This window comes from Barbus barbus, assembly GCF_936440315.1.
Source record: "Barbus barbus genome assembly, chromosome: 45".
NCBI lineage: Eukaryota > Metazoa > Chordata > Actinopteri > Cypriniformes > Cyprinidae > Barbus > Barbus barbus.
In genome coordinates this window covers 13961688-13985440 of record NC_136723.1, presented here as the reverse complement: position 1 = coordinate 13985440, position 23753 = coordinate 13961688, and the positions used below count along the sequence as shown (strand labels likewise).

Sequence of the window (23753 nt, the reverse complement as noted above, 5' to 3'; positions counted from 1 at the left end):
AGGCTGGGAAAAGTATTTCAAAGGATGAGACCAAGAGTCTGGTGATGTCTATGGGTCACAGACTCAGTGCTGTGATTGTGCGCAAGGGATCTGCAACTAAATAATAGCTTTTAATATTTTATATCTGCCTTATGTTCAACTGTCCCAATACTTATGCTCACATCAATGAGTGGGATGAACTCTAAAAGTGCTGTTCTTTTTATTTGGTAAAACATGTATGTGTTGAAACGGCTAATAATAAAATGTGACATTCTGTAGTTTTGTCTCATATTCATCTTTTAATCATATTTGCAAATGTCTTGACTCCACAGCCAACAGAGCAATTTTGTCTTTACTGTTCCAATACTTATGAAGGGCACTGTGTATATATATATATATATATATATGTATATATGCATGCACACATTACTTACAAAAAAACATATTTGAATAGTATTTCACAGTAAAATTCCATGTATTGTCTCATCAAATTTATATATATTAAGATAATAGATAGTTAAGCAATTACCAGGGTTTTACAGTATCATTATTCCATGCTCTTTCCATTTAAAAAGACTATCACTCTTTATAGCATACATGTCTGTGCATGTGCAGGGCTCGCGCTCTATGCACTGAGTTCTCGGATTCCGGGCGTCTCTAATTGCAGAGGTTTAAATAGAGACACTGCCAGCTAATCCAATTTTGCGTCTCTGAACACGGGAGAGAAGAGGAGAGGAAACGCACAGCAGCGATGGAGGAAAGGAGGAGAATGAAAGAGAGGAGAGATGAAAGAGAGGAGGAGAGGGGGAACGCTCAGATCACCAATTTGAGAGCACGGAGGGGGAGAGATCGCTAAAAAAACATTGTGATAAAGACGAGTATATGATGAAATGAGATTCATGGAGCTTTGAAAGTGAGAGAGGATGTGTGGGCGGCAGACAGGAACAAGAAGGGAAGAATGGTCGTGGCGCAAAAAGGTGCGCGTTCGCTCACGACACACGAAAGCCGGTGGCTCACGGGGACCCGGGTTCGAATCGGTCGGGCACCGATCCCGTTCCCCCGTCTCTCTGCCTTACTTTCCCATAAATAACGTTGAGTAAAGCCCAGACGGAAAAGAACAAAAGATGGAGAGGTGTAGAAAGTCCCATAGCGAGAGCAGAGAGGCAAAGATGAAGGCAGAGAGTTGAGGAGAGGGGGAGAGTAGAAGGAAAAGCAAGAGATCAGAGAGAACGAGGGAGGGGGAGGTGCGGCATAGGAGAGGAAGAGAGAGAGAGATACAGGCTTGGAGGAGGAGAGACAGAATAGCTTTCTTGTATTTTGGGGATGTTTTGAAGCGAATAGGATACTAAGGCCTCTGTTGAAAGGATCTGGGCGTTGTGCTTGCTCTCTCTCTCACTCTCTCTCTCTCTCGCTCTATTTCAAACTCTTTCCATCCCATATTGAGGCTAACGCATTGCATACGGTCTCTCTCTCTTCCTGTGTCTCCCCATTCTTCCCTCGCTCGCTCACAAACATACACACACACACAAAGATTATACTCATGGATTCGTATGCAGGGTTGTCCCAGATAAGATGTTTGTGGATTCTGTGTGCTTCTCTTGGATGCATCACACACAAAAAATATCTCAACACTGCAGCGAAAAAAAAAAAAGTCAGTTTGGAGAAATCTGCTTTTACAGCAATTGATTCTACATTTATTCAGTATTATTGACATTAAAGGGGGAGTTTACTCAAATATGAAAACCCAAGCATCATTTACTCACTCGTGTACTTTTCTTTCTTGCTTGGAACACAAAAGCAGATGTTTAGCTGAATGCACAAGATGCTCCATTTAGTGAAAGTAAGAGTTTTGTCACAGCTTTTGTCAGGGATTATAAAAGCAGTCCAAATGACTCGTCTGCAATATTACAAGTCTTCTGAAGTTATACGATTGATGACTAAATTTAAATTCACTGAAAGCTTTCACGTAACATTTTGCTTGGCAAGTCTTGGTCACCATTCACTTTTATTTAATCACAAATAGGTGCTTGGACATTCTGATAAATGATTTCTTTTGGGTTCCATGGACGAAAGAAAGTCATGCAGGTTTGGAATTACATGAGCCTGAGTAAATGATGAATTTGTTTTATTCTCTAAGGTGAACTATGTAATATTTACATATATGCCAGTACAATTAAATAACACTGGAATCTCTTCTGATTAAAAATGGACTTGCGTGTATATTACCAATCAAAAACTGATAATATCAGACCCACCCAGAGGAAAACTGTTGAGCTGTTCTCAGTTATGATTTAATCTTTGTTTCTCCTAAAAATCCTGTGGAGAAGTAAAAATTAGACAATAGCTGACATGTGTAGGCATGACATGTGACATGTATAGGTACAAAATTAATGCAAATTGCAAGTTTATTATTTGGTCTTGAAATAATTTGATGAGAAACGTTCATATTGAAATCAACTGCATCTTGGCAGATCTGAGTTCAGTTGGAGACATCTTTATAGTAAAAACAGTATTATTGTAAAATATCATTAAAATGGACAATTTTAATTTAATATATATCAAATTTCTATTTTAATTCGTTTTAAAATGTTCAATATTTTTAATATATTTTGAGAATATTAGAAATAATTTAAATTAGCTGATTTGCTCCTCTAGAAATATTTCTGATTGGTATTAATGTTAATATTTTTGTGGAAATCATGTTACTTTTTTTCCAGGATTCCGATCAAAAGGATAGCATTTATTTATTTGCAATATTATAAATGTCTTTCCTGTCACTTTGATCAATAAAATTAATAAAAGTATACATGTATTTTAAAACAACTTTAGAATAGGGACCAATTCTCACTATAAACTAGTTGTTTATTAGCATGCCTATTATTAACATATTGGTTGCCTGTTTATTAGTTCTTATAAAGCATTTATTCTACTTGACCATATTCTACATCCCTATCCAATACCTAATAACTACCGTACTATTAATATGCAGTAAATTAGGAGTTTACTGAGGCAAAATTCATAGTTAATGGTTTGTTAATAGCGAGAATCGAACCTTAAAATAAAGTGTAACCAAGCTGTCAACATTTGAACATTATTGTACATATGACATTACTATACCTTAAATCTCCATTAGCTCTCCATTTAATTGCAATGATGCCTTGGAGAAACAAGTGTGAATTGTGATTTTTTTTCCTTCCTACGGGCATGACATCTCGATGACACAAAAAGCAAGATTTCCCATCATCTGATTGGCTGTTAACAGCACACCTGATCCACACAGCGCTATCTGATTGGCTGAATCAGAGGTGTCTCTGATTCAACACTGACGTCTACGAAGTAACTCTTACTCCGTTCAGCTGCACCGAGGGTGTGAAACAACACATATCAAAGCCTAACAGCAAAAAAAATCTAACAGTCTAATATTAGTCTTGCGAAAAAGACAATCTGTTGGTTCTGAGATAATTTCACTTTTTTATATTTCCATCGGTCTCAGTATTCAAAGCGAACCCAGAAATGTGTTCATATGAGTACCCATACTTGTGCACGAGTGTGCGAGCATGCTCATAGGTTGTGTTTGTGTTTATGAAGAGTCGTGTTTGTCTTCAAGAAGAGGTGTTTGTGTGCATGCAAAGATTAAGATGAAAAAGTGTGTGTGTAAGGGTGCAGTCGCTGTAATGCGTTTGTAACCCAAGATTCAGGTGGTGATGCAGGCGGGCGTGCAAATACGTGCGTAGAATTTGTTTCCGTGGCAACAGGCATGAGTGAGTCAGTGCTGGTGAGCTTCTATTAGACAGAGAGAGAGAGATGAGGCAGTTTCCATAGCGACTCAGCATCACAGCTGCCTGTGTGTGTGTGATTTTGTGTGTCCGTGAAAGGACCTTGGTCTGTGTAACTTTTATTTTATTCTCTTTTGTGTGCCATTTCCTTTTCACATCTCGATCTCTTCCTGTCTCTCTCTCTCTCTCTCTGCCACTCCGGCTATCTCTCTCTCTCTCTCTCTCTCTCTCATCTGTCTCACTCTTTCTTTTATGATTTCCCCCATCTCTCTCACCCACTCTCTTTCCTTCTTTCTGTCAGACCCCCTCCATCTCTCTCGGGGTAAACAGATGTCATGGTAGTTATTTATGTTTCTGCATGGTCTAGTTTTCATATGAATTATCTACAGCGCTTGCACACCACAGAAGCACTGGCTCACTGGGCATCTCCGAATGCCCTCACACACTCGATCGCACTCACACACGTTCACACAAGCATCTCCAAGAGCATATGTATATATGCATGAGCATGTGCAGCTCAAACACACTGCGAGAGAAAAGTGTAGGGGAACAACCCGTACCAATAAACAGCACATATAGATGTGAAACTAAAAGAGACAGAATATACCAATCTGGAGACTTGAGATGGGGGAGTTTAGATGGGGTCGAAGGACACAGAAGGTACCACACAAAGGTAGGGACTCTACCAATGCAGCATCTAGAAGGGGATCCAAGACGTGAGATGGTGGAATCGTTCAATCTGACCTATCGGAGCTTTTGTATTTCAAATATACTGAGAGAGAAACGCGCACAGACTGTACTAAATGATACAGAGATGCATCAGAGCAACAGAGTTTTGGAAGAGAAATAGACAGACTGTGCCAGCAGAGTGCAGAAATGATGAGCCAATGCGAGGCAGACTGTGCCAAAAGATCCCGGAGTGTGAGGAGTCGATTGAGGGTATGATCAGAAATCATGAACTAATGTACTATTCTATTTTTTGCGGTATGGGCTACTACATTTGCCGTTATGTGTCATATGCAATGAACATACAGCATTCACAGTACTGTATCCCATAATGCAGTGCGCTCAACCTGACCTTCTATTTTAAGAGTGACAAGTGAACTGGAAGCAATATCAGCCACTATTTTATTTTTTTTTGCCTCTTCCTTGACTCATTATTTGAAAAGACCATAAAATGGTAACACGCTACTAATTCCACTAATACTGTTCCACAATCTTTTTTAGAAAAAGAGTAGGCAATATAAAGTGTGTGCAAAAAAAAAAGAAAAAAAGGAAAAAGAAAAATGCAACTGAGAGGTATCAGTACACTAAATAAGCCTGAAATGTATTTATGTGCTTTATTCTTTTACCAATTACAGATAATGAATGAATGATGTTGTTTTTGTTTTTTTATTCCTTTAATGGTTTATCCATCCTTTTTTTAAAAAAAAAAAAAGGAAATACACATATTTCACATAACCAGTCATAATGGTCCATTTTTTGAAATTGAGATTTATACATTTTTATATATCTGAAAGCCGAATAAGCTTTCCATTTATGTTTTTTTTTTTTTTTTTTTTGTTAGGATAGGACAATATTTGGCCAAGATACAACTACTAAAAATCTGGAATCTGAGGGTGCAAATAAAATCAAATCTAAATATTGAGAAAATCACCTTTAAAGTTGTCCAAATGAAGTCCAAAAATTAAGTTTGTTGGCTATTGCTACAAATATACCTGTGCTACTTAAGACTGGTTTTGTGGTCCAGGCTCACATATAATGTTACAAAATATTTATATCTCAAATAAATGTTGTTATTTTTTAACTTTGTGTTCATCAATAGATTTCCACAAAAGCAGCACAACTGTTTTCAACATAGATATGCAATAACATTAGCTATTAATAATAGGTAATATACTAATAAAATTGGATTATAATCAGAAATGTTTTTGAGCAGCAAATCCGCATATTAGAATTCTGAGGGAAAAATTGGAAAACACTGACGACTGCTGAAAATTCATCTTTCATCACAGGAATTCGATTTGAAAGTATATTGTAAAAGAACAAAATTATTTTAAATTGCTATATGTTTTCAGAATTCTAACTGGTGTTACTGTATTTTTGATCAAATACTGTATATGCAGCCTTAGTGAGCATTAAAGATTTTCAAAAACATTGCAAAATCTTACCGAGCTCAGACGTTTGAACTGTAGTGTATATGAGCTATATATTTCTTATTATAATTTTCAATTTAATGTGCATGGTTGAAAAATAGCAATATGTTTTATATTCAGTATAAGTTTATGAACAAGAGCTCTTAAGCGCATAATATCAGTCTTTCACTAAGCAGATCACTACTGTTTATTTTACAGAGATGCTGCAGCATTGATATTATATATATGTTAATAATATTTTTTATAAATTGTTAATGTTTTTATGCATTTTATGTTTTACACAGATATTAGAGATCGTCGGAAGAAGCCTGTGATGTTGTTTATCCATGGTGGTTCATACATGGAGGGAACAGGAAACATGTTTGATGCAAGCGTTCTTGCTGCTTATGGAAACGTGATTGTCGTTACTATGAACTACAGATTGGGCGTTCTGGGTAAGTTCAACATTATATAATCCTTTAATGCACCATTTGTATGTCTAATTGTCTCCTAAAAGCATTGAGGATTTTTTTATTATTATTTTTGCTGTTATTGTTATCCTCTGATAGTTGTTAATTTATATCTTGTTTATGATATTTAAAGAATAATTAATCTTAAATTAAACTTAAGTCATCATTTATTCACCCTATACTGAAGGATGATAGGCTGTTTTTTTTAGTATGCTCTGCTCTGTTGTTTTTGAATGGTAAAATGGACTGTAAAGCTCCAAAATAAAAATAAAAAAGCACCATAAAAGTTTGCTGAAAATCTACCCCTCCATCATGACCGTCAAATCTCATTCATAAATTTAAATATGGCACGTCAAGTCATGTTGCACCAGATTTGGCATCAGTGAGGTCGAACGTCATTGATTCTCATGCCAAAGCTGACACAACATGTCTTGACATGCCATTTTTGAATGCAAGTAAGTGCAAATGAGATTTGAGTGCTATTGTGTTGCAGAAGACTTGTGGTGAAATATTCCTTTAAATTTACTGTGAATGCTTATTTTTTGCATTTGTAATATTTACCTTTAATATAACCTTAATATTTAACTTCACATAATATTTAACTACCACAAAACCAGTCATATGGGTCTTTTTGTTTTTTAGTTTTACTGAAATTGAAATTGAGTTTTATACATACATCTGAAAGCTGAATAAATAAGCTTTCCATTGATGTATGTGGTTTGTTAGAATATGACAATATTTGGCTGAGATACAACTATTTGAAAATCTGGAATCTGAGGGTGCAAAAAAAACAAAATACAGAGAAAATCACCTTTAAAGTTTTCCAAATGAAGAACTTAGCAATGCATATTACTAATCAAAAATTACGTTTTGATATTTTTACGGTATGAAATTTACAAAATATCTTCTTGGAACATGATCTTTATTAATGTCCTAATGATTTTTGGCATAAAAGAAAAATCTATCCTTTTGCTACTATCTGTGCTACTTAAGACTGGTTTTGTGGTCCAGGGTCAGATATATGAATTTTAAGTTATTTCAAGGAACAATACAGTAAATCATGACTTCTGGTGTTTTGAGTTTGAGAAGGAACACTATTCTCAGTTACTTCCTGAATTATTGGATTGGTTTTTCATCTATAAAGCCGAATTTTTTTCAGAGAACCTAAAGAAAGATGTCGAAAAGTTTGCGATGAAAAGAAAGGGAGGAAGTTCTAGTAGCTGTTCAACTGTATAAAGCTCGGTTATTGAATTGTAAAATCTATTTTGTGAATTATATGAAGCCATCAGAGAGATTTTAGAAGAATATTGATTCATTCTCTTCATTTTCTGAGTATTTTTTAGTCATTAGCATCTAGATGTGGTGTTCTGCTCTACTTCAACTTTAACACATTAAGTGACCTCATCTGGAATAGAAGAATTACAGTAATTTAATCAGGAAGAAGAAACGGCCGAAACTCTAGAAGTGGAGTACTGCTCTCTGTCAATTTATAGATATTGAAAAGTGATTTTAGGATATAAGAATTACATTAACCCAATCGGGGAGAAGTAAAAGCCTATATTCCACTTTCAATGGCACTAAACTGGAAAAAAAGACCCAATTATGACTGCATTTCCTAGCTGTTAGTAACAACATTAAAGTACACTTAAGTTTCAAGTTTGGTTTAGGTGTCATATCAAAGATTCACAAGGAATGTTTCACGCATGGTGCATGTTTGGGCTGTTTTTGTACAGAGATGGGTTTGTAGTTGAGATGCCTCCATTTTTCCATGAACGCATAATGAATGCAGAAGGCCAGGGTGAGTGTACCTTCAAGAATGACAGATTAAATATAAATCTAAACAGACTAAGAAGGTAAATGAAACAGTTCCCTGTGGAGATGAAGTGATCTGAGGGAATCACAGTCAAAGTTGTAAGTGAAGTAGTTTTGGCCTGTGTGTGTTCTCAAGTGTATTTTTTTTCATACGCTGATCAAACGCTTCTCGTATTGGCCGTTCTCATATCGGCCTGAGTACAAAACGAAGAAATTCAGTGTTTAGAATATTTGTGTGCTATATGCATGTAATTTTCAACAATATGCTACATTTTGGTGACATGTCCTTATTATTGCATGTTTAAAGGAATAGTTAACCCAACAATTAATATGTTGTCATCATTTACTCACCCTCATGCATGCCATTCCTAATCTGTATAAGTTTATTTCTTATGTTTAACACAAAAAAAGATGTTTTGAATCATTTTGAAGAACCAAACAGTTGTTACTATGGTCAATGGGGGACCATCAACAGCATTCTTCAATATATCTTCAATATTTTGGGGTTAACTAACCTTTTAAGTCAAGTATGGCTGGGAGATGTAGTAGAAAAAAACTTTTTTAGCTTTTTTATAACCCATTATTTAAACAAAACAACCACTTTAACCAAGTTGCTTTAAAATTCTTAATTCAAGAAGTAAAATACAAGTTGTTGTCCACATTTGTGTTTGACTAAATTAAATACCAGTGTGTTTTTAACTAAAATTATTAAAACCTATCATTTAAACTAATATAATATAATAATATTACATGAAAATTAAACATGTTGCCTGGCAAATAACTGCAATAAATTAAGTTTAATTACTAAAATCACTAAACTAAAATCACTAAACTGAAAAAAAAAAATCAGTTCATTGATTCACACCGTTTAAACTGATTTACAGAGATGAATCAAAAATACTAATGCTGCTTACTTAATTTTATAGCCCTACAAATTTTATAACTCCAGCATTTTAGTCTGTGTGAAAGTTCTCATTTAGTGTAGAAGTTTCAGTAAAAAAAATTCAATAAAAAAGGTGGACATTATGCCACAGAGTATCCATACTACACATTTTGGCAAGTGGTAAGCAGATATCCATGCATACAAAAAATATGCATACACTGAGTATGTTAAAAAGCCCACACTGTACAAAAACACAAATATATGTACGCTGCCTTGAAAGGATGCAAAAAGGATGATTATTAGCTGGGGTGAGGAATTTTGGTACATGGATGAATAACAGTGACCTTTCATTGTATTATCTGTCTCTCTCCCTTTCTCTCTGTTCTGCTTTAAAGAGGTTGTTCTATAGCGGTGAAGAGGATTACGCGTTTGTGTCTTGCCATTCCAGCCCCATTGGATGATTGGATTGGATGAAGCATTTTCAAACAGGGGGAAAAAATGTACAAAGGAAGCAAAAAAAAAAAAGAGACAGAATAGTGTTCCACATCATAAAAGCAGGTTTAGTACAAAACCGGTCCCTTTATCCTGCTCCCATACGCACAGACACCAGCCAGAAATGTATAAGCTATATGCATATACACCTTTTCACAGCAAAAGACAGATAAAAGGAAAAAGGGCCAGAGATAGGGGGAGAGGTGGAGAGACAGAAGGGAGATATATGAACATGCTAAAAATAACTGTCAGAAGCGCCTTTTTAAATCTGCAGTGAAGCAGAGAATTCATTCAAACCAATGCTAATGCAGCTCACACACAAACACAGCGTTTGTTTCTGACCCGCGTGTTCAGGGTTGTATATGTTTCCGAAGGCTCATACACGTGTGGTTATCTGAAATTTCTCACACACGCTCAGAGGAGGAGGTGGCAGAAGGCCAGAGTGAGCTGCGAGTGCTAGTACACATGTGTGCCGTGTACTGCGGCAGGCTAGCTGCGTTAGCATTAGCGCTCTGCCAATGTGCAAGTTTTCTCCAGATCTGAGGCACCCTTACCTTCCATCTCTGCCTCTGCCCAGCTGGCCCTCGGAGCTGCTGATTTGTGTACCACATCCATCTGCTCAGACTAATTAACTAATTAACTAATTAATGAACTCTGGGGAAGAAAGAACACGCTGTCGATGGGCCTTGCGGGTTAGCGCTGTTTTCTTACCAGAGCATACGCGTTTCCTGCATTTCCCTATTCACATTACCCCCTCACCTCACTCGCTTCTCTTTCTATGCATCTACCAGCCCTTCATCAAATCTGTCCTATTTGAAGAATCAGATTACCCTAATTAGGTTCCTAATTCCACACGAGTCTTTATTTCAGCAGTTTTAACACTTTCGCCACCAGCTAACGCAGAATCCCTGAATTATGATTCACGTGCTGCCGCACATCTCTCGAGGATGTTTGCTTTGAGCTGTTTGCATTTTCGAAACATGCTTTTCAGTTTTTGATGTGGACACTAATTGCGTAATTATAAATTCAAAGGGAAACAATGGATGTTTGCGGTGTTCGTATCTGAGAAGTGGAGGAGATGATTTTTGGAAATGTAAATGACACCTCAGATCTCAGAATGAAGAGGACACATTTTCATATTTTTATACCTGCTGCAGGTGATGGGCACCAAGCTTTATCTTGATTTCTATTTCAGAGTAAACAATTATAGAGACATAAGAAGTGGGGTGTCAGAGCTTTTATTTGGTTGGAGTTCCCACACAATCTCATGGCAGTTCAAAATTTATTTTTACTTTTTGGTAAATTGGTGGCCAGTTCATATGAATTCGTATAACTCTATCTACTTACCACCCACTGACGGTTTGGCTTACTGATAAAAAGTATGATCTTTAGAAAAAAAAGCTCCACTGTTAGGAAGAATTTGTACAAAAACATGTGGTTGTTAGAAAAAATGTAAGCATGCGATTTCAGCAATCTTATAAGATCATTACAAATCACACTGTCTGACATGGATCTAATAAACTTGGTTATGACATATATGCTTCTATTGAAGAATAAAATGTTATCGACATGCGCTAGTGGTAAACAAAAAGAGCATGCCGAATCACAGGAACCTGTGAAAGAGGAAGTTAAAAGAGTTTTAGGTAAGCAGTTTTAAGTTTTAGTGTTAAGTTGCATTGATCAATGCACCATTTCATGTTGCATTTTTATTGGCTGGTCAGTAAATGCGGATCATAGCAGCAAGCACACTGTGCAATGATCATGCGGATTTTCTGACACTGTCATAAAATTATCGTAGGCCATCTTTGGTCTCAAGACTGTGACAATGGCGGTCTTTGAATCTCTCTCACTGTACGACATAGGACCCCCGATTAGGAGCCATGATTAGAAATCGCCACGATTGTTTCACGATGGCAATCTTTCATCTAGGACAGCTGAAACTTGTGCAGTGTGTCCCAGGCTTTTGGGGGAATTCATACAATAATGTGTGGTTGTTCGGAAAAAAAGTTAGCATGAAGCTCTACAGTTAGGGGGAATTTGTACGAAAACATATGAGTGTTAAGAAAAAAAATTAAGCATACTTTAGTAGTTTATAGTTATAGTTTTTTTCTAACAATCCTGTATTTTCGTACAAATTCATATGACATTTTCAAATAGTTAAATCAGGTCAGAATGGGATCCAAAGGTCAAGAGTTCAGGTTAGAATCTAATGGCTAATATTATCAAGAGATAAAACTCATTAGTTTTAGCTAATCACTAAATTCGGTTTGAGGTACAAATGGCCTCTCTCCGCCTCATTCTTTTTTCAGTAGCAGTACGTCCTCTGGTAAAACAGGCGGTTAGTTGTCTGTAGCTTGTTGGAAGGTGCAGCCGTGCAGAACGCAGAATATTGTTTTTTATGTTTCTGAGATATTGATGTAGCCTAACAGCGGGGCCCTGCGAAGCACAGCTGATTAACTATTTTACTATACTTCACCAAACAATATGCTTGTTTTCAATACAAATATTTCAGTGACAGGAACACACTTTCCTGTGAGGAATGGAAAGGACAAATGGGGTACTGAGGTTTATAGCCTTTCTGCGGACAGAAGGCAGCTAGCTGTGGAGGAATGACACTGACTACTGCTTGAGAAGAGAAAAATTAATAATTGAATTCACAAGTAGCAGTTTGAATTGAATTAGAATGACAGGAAGAGGAAATTCGTGAACACAGCAGTGGACTTCAGGCTGATCAATTCCTGTTTCATATTATTTGGTTCCATGGACAGGTTAATTAAAGCATTCTGGGAAATTATATGTTTTTTCACAGTGGTCCATAAAATGATTTATGGTAATAGGTAATTTATTAAATATATTCAGATATATTTGATAATAATAATGAAATACAAGAAGAAGAATTGTTGTTATTATTTGTGTTAGAATTATCTATCTATCTATCTATCTATCTATCTATCTATCTATCTATCTATCTATCTATCTATCTATCTATCTATCTATCTATCTATCTATCATTCCTTCTATTGTTCTTTCTGTAGCTCTATCTATCTATCTATCTATCTATCTATCTATCTATCTATCTATCTATCTATCTATCTATCTATCTATCTATCTATCTATCTATCTATCTATCTATCATTTATCTATGTTCTATCATTCTTTCTATTATATATCTATCTAGTGTTCATCCGTTTGTTTGTCCGTTCGTTTGTACATTCGTGCACATCTATATCTATCTATCTGTCGTCATCTATCTATCTTTCGTTTGTTCATTTGTTTGTTTGTTTATTCTGTTGTTCGTTCTATCGTTTTATCATTCACTCTTATATTCTATCTATCTGTCTATCTATATATCTATCTATCCATAATTCATTTGTTTGTTTGTTTGTTTATTCTGTTGTTCATTCTATCATTTTATCATTCATTCTGTAGTTCTATCTATCTATCTATTCCTCTTAATCGTACTCTCACCTCCTCATCCCTCTTTCACTCTGGTATGCTACTCTCTCTCTCTCTCTCTCTCTGCCTCTCTCTCTCTCGCTCTCTGCCTCTCTCTCTCCGATCTGTCGTTCGCTGGAATGGTGCATATTCATGAGTTCGGCCCCAAACTGCTGCTCTCAGCACCAAAGTCTGCAGGAGATTCAACTCAGCACTCAGCTCGCAGTGAAACTTACCAAGAGAATCAGAGCGGTGCACAGGGTTAGATGTTTGACTGATCATTTTGCTAAATTGTAATATGATAGTCCGTTACACATATGGACGCAACCCGCTGATAATCACTGCTTTTTTGCAACATTCAACATTGTGTCTGCACACTCGCAAAACACATCCCTCTGAAAGAAGAAGTGGCTGGTTGCCAGGCAACAGCAAACAGCTCAACAGGTTAATATAAAGGAGGTTAATATGAAGACTGTCAAACCCACCAACCCCCAGCAACCAATTCCTGAACACCGTTTTCCCATCGATCAGCCTTTTATCCAATGGCTGTGCTGCATACATAGGCTTCCAGTTATCCAACAGACCACACTCATAAATGTGCACAAATGTTTACACATTCAAATGGAGCCTCAACACACTCTGACAGTATTCAGCATATACAGCGTACCAATAGAATACCTCCATACCACAAATTACTATTTCTGCAGTATATGGAATGTATATTATGCACGGTATGCCAGTTTTCTGTATGTATGGAATACCTGAATGACCTTGTGCATTTCCATAATGTGCAGTATGCAGCTGCATTGATCCCAGAATGCATCTGACGTGACATCCTTTTTACACTTAATAAAATAACTGTTAAACACAAAATGATATAAATGCGTAACATCCATTTTTTAAACCAAAATAACTCAGGTAAAATTAAACATGCAGTGTAGTGAGATCATATGACAGCAATAAAGTATATTACTGTTTAAAATGTTTGTTGCTGCAACATGCATTTTTTTCACATGCTATTTTTTATTTATTTTTTCAAAAATGGTGTGTAGTATACAGTGCATAATACAGTATGTACCAATGCCAGTGTTATTTTAGAATTATTAATAAGTTAATAATTATTATTATTTTGAATTAGCTTTTATGTCAGTTTTTTTTTTTTAGGTCATTTTGTGATGTGATTTTGTTATAGGCCTATTTGTTTGTGCATATATATATATATATATATATATATATATATAATATAAAAATGTATAATTATAACAACTAATTTAACTAACTAATCTGATATTTATATTTAACTTTATTTCATAACATGTTTCATGTTTCATGACAAACATGTTTTTATTAGTTTTAGTTAACAGTATCATATGGTTACTGAAGCTTATTTCTTTCATGCTACCAACTATTATCTATATCTATTATAATACTGTTTACTATATAAAATACTATACTAGACACTAGATACTTTATAATACTATATAAAAACATTTTATTTGAATCAAACTGTTTAAAGTTGTATGCTAAATTACTGTCACATGACCCGTAATGTGCCGCATATGACGCTGGCAACATTTGATCAGAGATGTTAAAAATCTCTTAAATAATTTGTCAGACTAAAAATAGAAGGTTAAGTTGAGCAGGTTGCATTGTGGGATACAGTACCAAGTGAAGTAGGCCAGCCGGGTGTCCCGTGCCTACAGAAATGTGCATGCTGCGCACAGTATGCATACTCAAACATAGACACAGATCCAGCACCTCTAGGATTCACACTCACCTAATATGAAACTATTATAAAAAGACCTCACGTCCACACTTCCCCCACTAATTTGCACTACAGTTGTATTTGTAATGCACTCTGTGACTTCACTCATCTTTAGGGAATCGCCTGTGGTGGCCTGATCCAGCAGTTTGATGAATACGTAATTTGTCTCGTTTTCTACGGATTGTCCTTGGCTCGTGAGGCCAACACTTACGATGAGAGTTAGCACACATTCAGTTACCTGCCCTATTAATGTCATTTGGACAATACAGCTTTGTTCACAGTCACACCACAGCTCAGTGTGGCCCAAATTATTGTTTTCCCCAGAATTTGTTTTCCTTGGCGAGTATGACCAACAAAAAACCTGTATCCCTGGGTCAGTAATATTATATATATATACCACCAGCAGAAGAACAGCAAATGCCATAGTAGCGCCATACGTATCCCTTCTAGCCTGAACCATGAGTTGTGCACTTGAAAACAAAGCCCACTTGACAGTGACCGTGTGCTGATTCTGAACGTGTCTCTCACATAGACTGACAAAGGAGTATACTTTAAAGGCGTGCGCACTCAACTGTTTGCGAAATTGGGCGTTGTGCTCGTATATCCTACCTCTGTCATTCATCACAAATCCAAATGTTCCATAATATTTCCATATATATATATACTGTAGCACAACTGTTTTCAATTTCTGAATTATCATGTTTCACTGAAGACTAAAGTAATGGCTGCTGAAAATTCAGCTTTGCATCACAGGAATACATTTTAAAATCTATTAAAGTAGAAAGCAAATAATTAAATTATAATATGTTTGATGAGCATAGAGACTTCTTTCAAAAACATTAAGCCTGTGATTCATTAGTTTTTTTTAAAATTACAAATGTAAAATAAAAATCTTAGTGTTATTTTTGTATTATTTATATACTATTTTGAATGAGCTTTTATTTAGTTATTTTTTATTTCAATTAATGAAAACCATTTTAATAGTTTTAGTTACCAGTTAACAACACTGATTTTAATGGTTTACACAAAAATAATGATTCCATATATGAATTAATGGTTCCGTATTTAATAATATATATTGAATTTTATGTGTTAAAAAAATTGTACAGACCTCAAATCTTACAGAAATGTGGTTTAGGATGTATTTAAAAGAAAGATGCAGAAATATAGGCTATATTTATTTCAAATATATTGATGCTAATCACTGGTAATGTTTTTTTTTTCGATCTCACGGTTTAGGATAACCATGCCGTCGGTCATGAATACACGCTACTGTTTTGCACAGCATGTAAATGAATGTAGCAGATGCAGCAGTATCCTTTAAAACAAAGTCATTATCGGCCTGTGGGAGTTTCAGACGTCAAAAGCTTTTTTTAACATCTGTAACGAACATTTTCAAAGAGCTCTATTTCTGTGTATCCCTCCATCTACGACACACCAGTGGAGCCTTTTATATGTAGGAGTGCCAAGTGCACGATCTGTTTTCCTATTGTGTGTTGTTTGTTATATGATGTGCCGTATGTTGTCGCTTGTCGTCTTTCTCACAGGCCTGACTCCTGAAAACAACATGGCAGTTTGTCTTTTTCTCTACTCATCCCTCTTAGTTTCTTTGACGTGCTCTCTTTCTCTAAAACACACACGCACACACAGTCACACTCACTGACTCTTATATTGGGTCTGAGGGCACATTCCGGAGGCACATTCCGGAGGAAGCCTATCTTCCACAGTCTGAAGAGTGGTTTCTTAGACATGTGAAATATGTTTGAAATTCCCCTTTTTCTCGCCACATTTTCATGTTTTCAGTGCATCACCAGTTCAGTTAGAATCGTAAAATAGACGGTTTTACATAAGCTCTTTAGTTCTCATTTACACTGTGTCTCCAGAGCCTCGCACGCCCCATTTTAATGAGCGATAGCATGCATTATTTGTGGATGTCCGTAATGGTATATGGGCCTTCTGTTTTGAAGTATATATGTGGATGTGGGCACTCAAGCTTTTTCTACCCAGAGAACAACAGTCCAAATGTCTAAACTGGCTAATCGGCTAGACTCGTCATAAAGATGGGCTTGACAAGATGATAATAAAGCTCCTATCACCAGCAGCGATAACAGTTAATGCATCAAACCCACCCCAGCACCCCTGAGGATCACAGTTCTGAGCGTTGCAGAGGAAAATATGTCCTACTAAAGCTGCTGTAATTGAAGACACATGTGGTTTTAACATGCTCAAAATTACAAACTATTTTATTTCAGACTTATGAGTACAAGATATCATAAATCTTAAAATTTAAATAATGGGTTCTGCTAAAGCTTTCATAGTACTGTATTGAAGACATATTGCAATTTCGAGCAATTTTAAAGGAATTTATAAAGTAACTATGGAATGATTTGAGTCTTCATGTAGACCAAAGAATTATACACTTTCACAGATTTTTTGGAAAATACTAATGTACTATTGTACTACTAATGTACTACTACTATATTTTTGCATTGATAAAAATGTTAAAAACATATTCCAATCTAGTGAGAGAAAAAAAATGCAAACCATGACTTTCAAGTATAGTATCAAGTATCAAGTATCAAGTCATATCGTACTTTGCTATACCAAACCTAGTTTATATTATTCATGACCAGTTCAAGTCTATAGGAATCATTCCAAATGGTAACAGGAAGTTCCAAATGAGCATGACGTATTAATGCTTTAGTCCTCTGCCTTACCTCATTCTTTCAGTTTACCAAGGCACTTTGCTCTTCTTGGCCTCAGAGTGCTTGATCTTGATCAACATGTATTGATCATGGTCTTTTATACCTTTGGTTCACATTGTCTGTTATCTTATCTCTAGTCTAACTCTCTTGCTCCCGTAGGTTTTCTGAGCTCTGGAGATCAGTCTGCAAAGGGGAATTATGGGCTACTGGACCAGATTCAGGCTCTGCGATGGCTCAACGAGAACATTGGACACTTCGGAGGAGATCCAGAGAGAATCACCATATTTGGCTCTGGGGCTGGAGCCTCTTGCGTCAACCTTCTCATCCTGTCCCATCATTCTGAAGGTTTGAAACTCTGTTGCATTGATCATCAATACAAAATCCCATCATTTAAAGGAAGGTCACCAAATAATTTACATTTATTCATTAGGACACTTTTTTTGGACACTATTTATAAAAAAATGCATTCAAAACTGCAAGTGTAGTTCATACACATTCAAATGTTGGGGTCAGTGAGATTTTTTTCTTTTGAATTTTTTTTTTTAATTAAATTGATCAAACGTGACAGTGAAGACATTTATAATGTTACTGTCAGTCCTGTGTCTTGTTTCCCCCTCCCTTCGTGTCCATATTTGGCCTTCCTGTTCCTGTCCTCGTTCCCTGTCATCATGAGTTAATTTGTTCCCAGCCCTGCGTTTAATTGCCCCGCACCTGTTTCTGTTCTTCCTCGTTGATTTCCCTGTGTTCATAAGCCCTGTGTTTCCCTGCCTCTGTGTCCAGTCTGAACGTCATCTATGTTCGTCTCTCCCCAAGCTCTGTGGTCCTCGATGTGGATTTCAATAAAGGATAGTATTTTGGAATCTCCTTGTCTTCTCGTTCCTCGTGCCTCGTGTGTTCTGACAGAAGACTGGACCTAAACTTGACTAAGGCTGAAGACAGGCTTTGGTGTCTGCGGCAGGATGGTCGGGAATAATTGGTAAGATATGTGAAGGAATTCCTTGAGCTTTCCAACGAGGTGAGCTGATTGATGCCTCGCTCGGTGTCTATTTTCGGCTTGGGTTGGACGATGACGTCATCAGCTGCGATCTCCCCACGTCCAGTTTTTCCCTGATCGAGCTGGTTAATTATGTCCTCTGTGCTAATGGCATCGATCTCAAGGTAGAAGTTTCCCAGAACGATCGTCGTCCAATCCCAGCCGAAAATCACCTGGCCCCACCATCTCACCCCTCGCCAGGACCCTCCACATACCCAACCAAATGTTCCGGCCTCCCAACTCTTCCCAGCACCGCCTCTGTCCTCAGCCCAGAGCATCCCCGAGAAACCGCGCTGCCCGAGCGTCCCCAAGAAACCGCGCTGCCCGAGCGCCCCCGCGAATCCGCGCTTCAAGAGCGCCCTCCTGTGCCTGCTCCTCCTGGGGCCGTCCAGCTCTCCTGCGTCTCTGCTGGTCCCGTCCAGCTCAGCTCCTCAAGAGCGCCCCCAAGTGTCCGCACTGCAAGAGCGCCCCCAAGTGCCAGCTCCTCGCACGTGCCCTCCTGTGTCTCCGCTGGTTCCGTCCAGCTCCATGCTGCAAGAGCGCCCCACAAAGCCCGCTCCTCAGTGGCTCCCAGGGGGGAACTCCCCCAAGAAACTTTTTGGGGGGGTTATAGGGTCATGGCCTGTGTGGCCAGGCCGAGGGCCAAGGCCACAGAACCCGAAAAAATAAAGCCGTGGCTCCCCGAGTCTCCAGTCCCGCCATGGCCTCCCGAGTCCCCTGTCCCGCCATGGCCTCCTGTGTCTCCTGTCCCGCCGTGGCTCCCGGAACGGGTCCCGCCGTGGCTCCCGGAACGGGTCCCGCTCTGGAGGCTGGTAGCCCTGGTCCCTGGAGGCCTCCAGAGCGCCCACCCCCCCTCCCCATTGGATGGTGTATGGCGTGAGGACACGCCTTCCGGAGGGGGGCCTTATGTCAGTCCTGTGTCTTGTTTCCCCCTCCCCTCGTGTCCATATTTGGCCTTCCTGTTCCTGTCCTCGTTCCCTGTCATCATGAGTTCATTTGTTCCCAGCCCTGCGTTTAATTGCCCCGCACCTGTTTCTGTTCTTCCTCGTTGATTTCCCTGTGTTCATAAGCCCTGTGTTTCCCTGCCTCTGTGTCCAGTCTGAAAGGAAGAGAGGGTTCTGACAGTTACAAAAGATTTCAAATAAATTCCATTCTATTCATCAATATAACTTTCTGTTGTGTATCACTGTATCAAAAAGTACTAAATGTATTAAGTAGCACAACTGTTTTCAATATTAATCATGTTCAAGAAATGAGCAGCAAATCAGCATTTTAGAATGACTTCTGAAGGATAATGTGACAGTGAAAACTGGAATAATGATGCTGAAAATTTAGTTTTGCATCTCAGAAATATTAAAATATTTTCAAATTGTGAACAGTTTTTTAAAATTGTAGTCACATTTTAAAATATTACTTTAATGCAGAAATGAAAAACATTCTAGTCAGAAGAGATTTGTGGTCCGACTTTTGGATAGTACAATGATTTGAATACACATCTTATAATAGTGTTTTTCATTTCTTTATTGAATTTTATTTCAAGATGGACATAAAGTCAAAAATATCAACTGTCCTGATATCATAATGAAGATACAAGCCTCATTTAAAAACTTTTATTAAAAAGTAGTTTGACAATCTTTTATTATTATTTCTTAGAAAAACTACATTTAAAAAAATAATTATTAAGTTATAATTATATAAGTTATAATAATTATTATTGTTAATGTTTACACTCACAAAATATAATGAAAATGTATTACTTTTGACATCATGTGATATTTTAGACTCATGAACTTAAACTTTCCTTGAAAATGATATAAATATTTTATAAAGCCAACATCAGTAGAAAGAACAAATTTCTTACAACATGATGTGTTTTAGAATAGGTTTTTCTTTCTCTTTATCATGGACACTCTCATTTGTCATTAACCCATTTACTGACCCTCACGTCATTCCAAACTTGGAAGACTTATTTTTGGATATTCAGAATTGTTTTATAGTCTATAACCCTATTTGTGCTACATAGTTGTACAATATACTATTCTATGTTCTGAATTTTTAAAAAATGTATATATTGTGTGGCTGTGTGAAAGTGAGACTGATTTGTGGCAATGCCTTGCGGTGTGTTTGAGTTTGTGTGATTTACACCGCTATCTTGAGATCACACGTGCGTCTGCATTTGATGCCAGTTTATAATGAGTGCTGTGTGATAAAAATGGAGGGATGTGAGACAAATTCATAATGAGCAGCATGTACAACTATGTATGTGTGATGCAGAAGTGTTGGACTACAGCTGAGCTGATTCTTAATTGATTTCATAGGGAACTGAAGCTGGGGGGTCTTGTAATAGAGTATAGTACGAGTGTCTGTGTGTGTGTGTGTGTGTGTGTGTGTGTGTGTGTGTGTGTGTGTGTGTGTGTGTGTATGTGACTGGGGGGTGGGGGAACATTTTAATAATTAATAACAGAATCTGCAGATGAAAACCATGGGACACTTTACATAACAGTGCAGCAGGGTTCTGAAAGCCAAGATGGTTTCCTCATGCTTATCCAGAGCCTTTTCGAACACTGCTGAGCTCACTTTGTCACTTTCACTCAAGGAATGAATCAGAGTTTCTACCTGCCCTATTTACAACTCATATTAAAAGGAGCCCCTGACTGTTGGTTCATGCTGTTATTGGTTATGCCTTGTTGAAGCCTGCATGACCTTTCTACTGTACAGACTTCCACCATTTTAGCTTAGCAACATGTTTCTCTGACAATTATAACTAGTTTCAGAACTTTACTTGTGGCACAGTTTAATATACAGTAAGGTAAAAAAGTCTGCATTGACAGTCTTGGTCCGAATTTACATGACACACTGTTTAATTGAACATTTTTAAAGATTAAATACACACTGCACCTCACTTCTCTTTTGTAGCCAGTACACAAGGCCAATCGTTGTCTGGCATTCTGGGATTCTGGCATTCCTGTAGCTCAAACAGTAGAGAATGGCACTAGCAATGCCAAGGACTGAACTGATAAAATGTTTTCCTTCAATGCAATGCAAGTTGCTCTGGATAAAAGTGTCTGCCAAATGCAAAAATGTACAACTGAAATTATTTTGGTGTTGTAGTCTTCTGTTTAGATTCTCTTCTGATCTGAAGTTAAAATTCAGTTGTGTTCTTTTCTGAAATTAAGATTCTATTCTTTCCTGGTCTTTTTTTCTGAAGTTAAGATTCTGTTCTGAAGAACGTGTTAAGAATGTGTTCTATTAAGATTCCATTTTGTTCTGTTATTTTCTGATCTTAAGCTTCTGTTCCGCTCTGAAAATAACATTCAATTCTGATCTCTTTCTAAAACTGAGATTTATATTATTTTCTGTTCTGAAGTTAAGGTTCTGTTCTGTTCTGAAGTTAAGAATCTTTTCTGTTCTAAAGTTAAAAACGTGTTCTCTATTCTGAAGTGAATATTCTGTTCTAAAGTTAAGAAACCAGCCTGGAAAGCATTTATTGTCATGGAAATGAGTTCCTTTTGTGATGATAAAAGATGTTCAGTGGTTTTATCTTGCTCATGGTCATGGGTCACACTCTGTCCACATTGACTCACTCACATTATAGCCTGTTCTTTGACTTTTCTTAGTCATTGTCTTGTAACTGGCCCTGGTTTCAGGTTTGTTCCAGAGGGCCATTGCTCAGAGTGGCTCCGCCATATCCAGCTGGTCAGTGAACTACCGGCCACTGATGTACACCAAGATCCTGGCCAAGAAGGTGGGCTGCAGCTACAGCGACACTGCAGATCTGGTGGACTGTCTGCGAAGGAAGAGCTTCAGGGAGCTGGTGGATCAGGATATCCAACCTGCCCGCTACCACATCGCATTCGGACCGGTGGTGGACGGAGATGTGGTACCCGATGACCCCGAGATCCTCATGCAGCAGGTGTGATTTTAGTCACTGCAGGGTTCCAGAGTTTAGAGTCTAATCATGTCAGTTAATTATAGATAGTGAGTACAATGGGTGACATTTCTGTAATGTCCTCAGGGGGAGTTCCTGAACTACGACATCTTGTTGGGGGTGAACCAGGGTGAAGGGCTGAAATTTGTAGATGACAGTGAGGGTGAGGATGGTATTTCAGCCGCTTCCTTCGACTACACCATATCAAATTTTGTGGACAACCTCTACGGATACCCAGATGGTGAGTTTCACTGATACAACCATAGTCACTTGCACATCGGCCGATGTTTGCATGCAGAGTTAACCTTGAATACACCACGCAATCTTTGTCCCAATTTTCCGCTGATTTACAGTTTGGAGAAGTTGACGCTATTTGCCAGTCTACAGATAAGAGTTGATAGATTCCATAAAAAATCTCGTAGTGTATGATGGTCACCAGTGTAACTGATTACTTTTTGCTGTAACGCAGTAGTGTAAGGCATTACTAATACATTTTTAGCAATATTTTACTCGGTACATGTTCAGTAACGCTTGCGTTACAACACACTTTTAGCCCAAAATTTAATTGTTAAAAAAAAACAGCAAGACCGCGAGACATTAACGAATCAAAAATGCTGCAAGTAAGTTCTATTTCCAGTTCGTGGTGTCCAAGTTTGTAAATAAAGACTAAACAACGACAGCTTCTGATATATTTGTTTAGCGATTTATTTAATTCATCTCCCTCTCTCTGGTGGAACTTTGTATTGTGTGACGTAGTCCAGTGAAGATGTGTTTAGGGCGGGTTTTACAGGAGTGGCGCGAGGCTACTGGCCCGACAGTGGAAACGCAGCATGATTTCCGCCTCTGTGCTCGAGGTCCAAGGCTATTAGCCCCGCCCAGCTCATTGTAAGCCTTGGTTCGCACTGGCCAGTGGAAAAGTGGCTAATGGGTGAAGATGGCACAAGCCCAGTCATTCTGCTGCACCATATCGCCCTCTATTGGATATAAAATGCTCTGCAGTACATTTTGTCATTTTAGAATGTTAAGTTCTACTTCTGTAGTTATTTTGGTGAAAGTAACTCAAAGATAATACAGGAGTCATGTAACACATTTCAATTCTGAGACAGTAATATTGTAAGGTAAGGAATTACTTTTAAATAACAGTAACAAGTAATCTATAATGTATTACAGCTTGGAAGTAACTTGCACAACACTGATGGTCACAGACTCTGGTTTGTTTGCTTCAGACTTTGCTTCTATCCAGTTGGACGATATCAAACATGATATCAAACATGATGCCCAGTTTTCCTCTTTCACTATTTACAAAGTATAGTAAGTATTTGATGCCTGGTGTTTTAAAA

At 37.6% G+C, this 23753-nt stretch overlaps 1 protein-coding gene across 1 annotated transcript in view; it reads left to right on the top strand.

Moving 5' to 3' along the window:
- LOC306864530 (neuroligin-2-like) overlaps nt 1-23753 on the top strand; it is a gene marked incomplete at both ends in the record, with an annotated part of 47975 nt that overhangs the window by 22360 nt on the left and 1862 nt on the right. Inside the window, 4 exons of the mRNA XM_079408615.1 lie at nt 6196-6345; nt 17612-17797; nt 22133-22398; nt 22501-22654. Coding sequence (XP_079264741.1) covers nt 6196-6345; nt 17612-17797; nt 22133-22398; nt 22501-22654 — 756 coding nt within the window. The remainder of the gene's footprint in view (nt 1-6195; nt 6346-17611; nt 17798-22132; nt 22399-22500; nt 22655-23753) is intronic.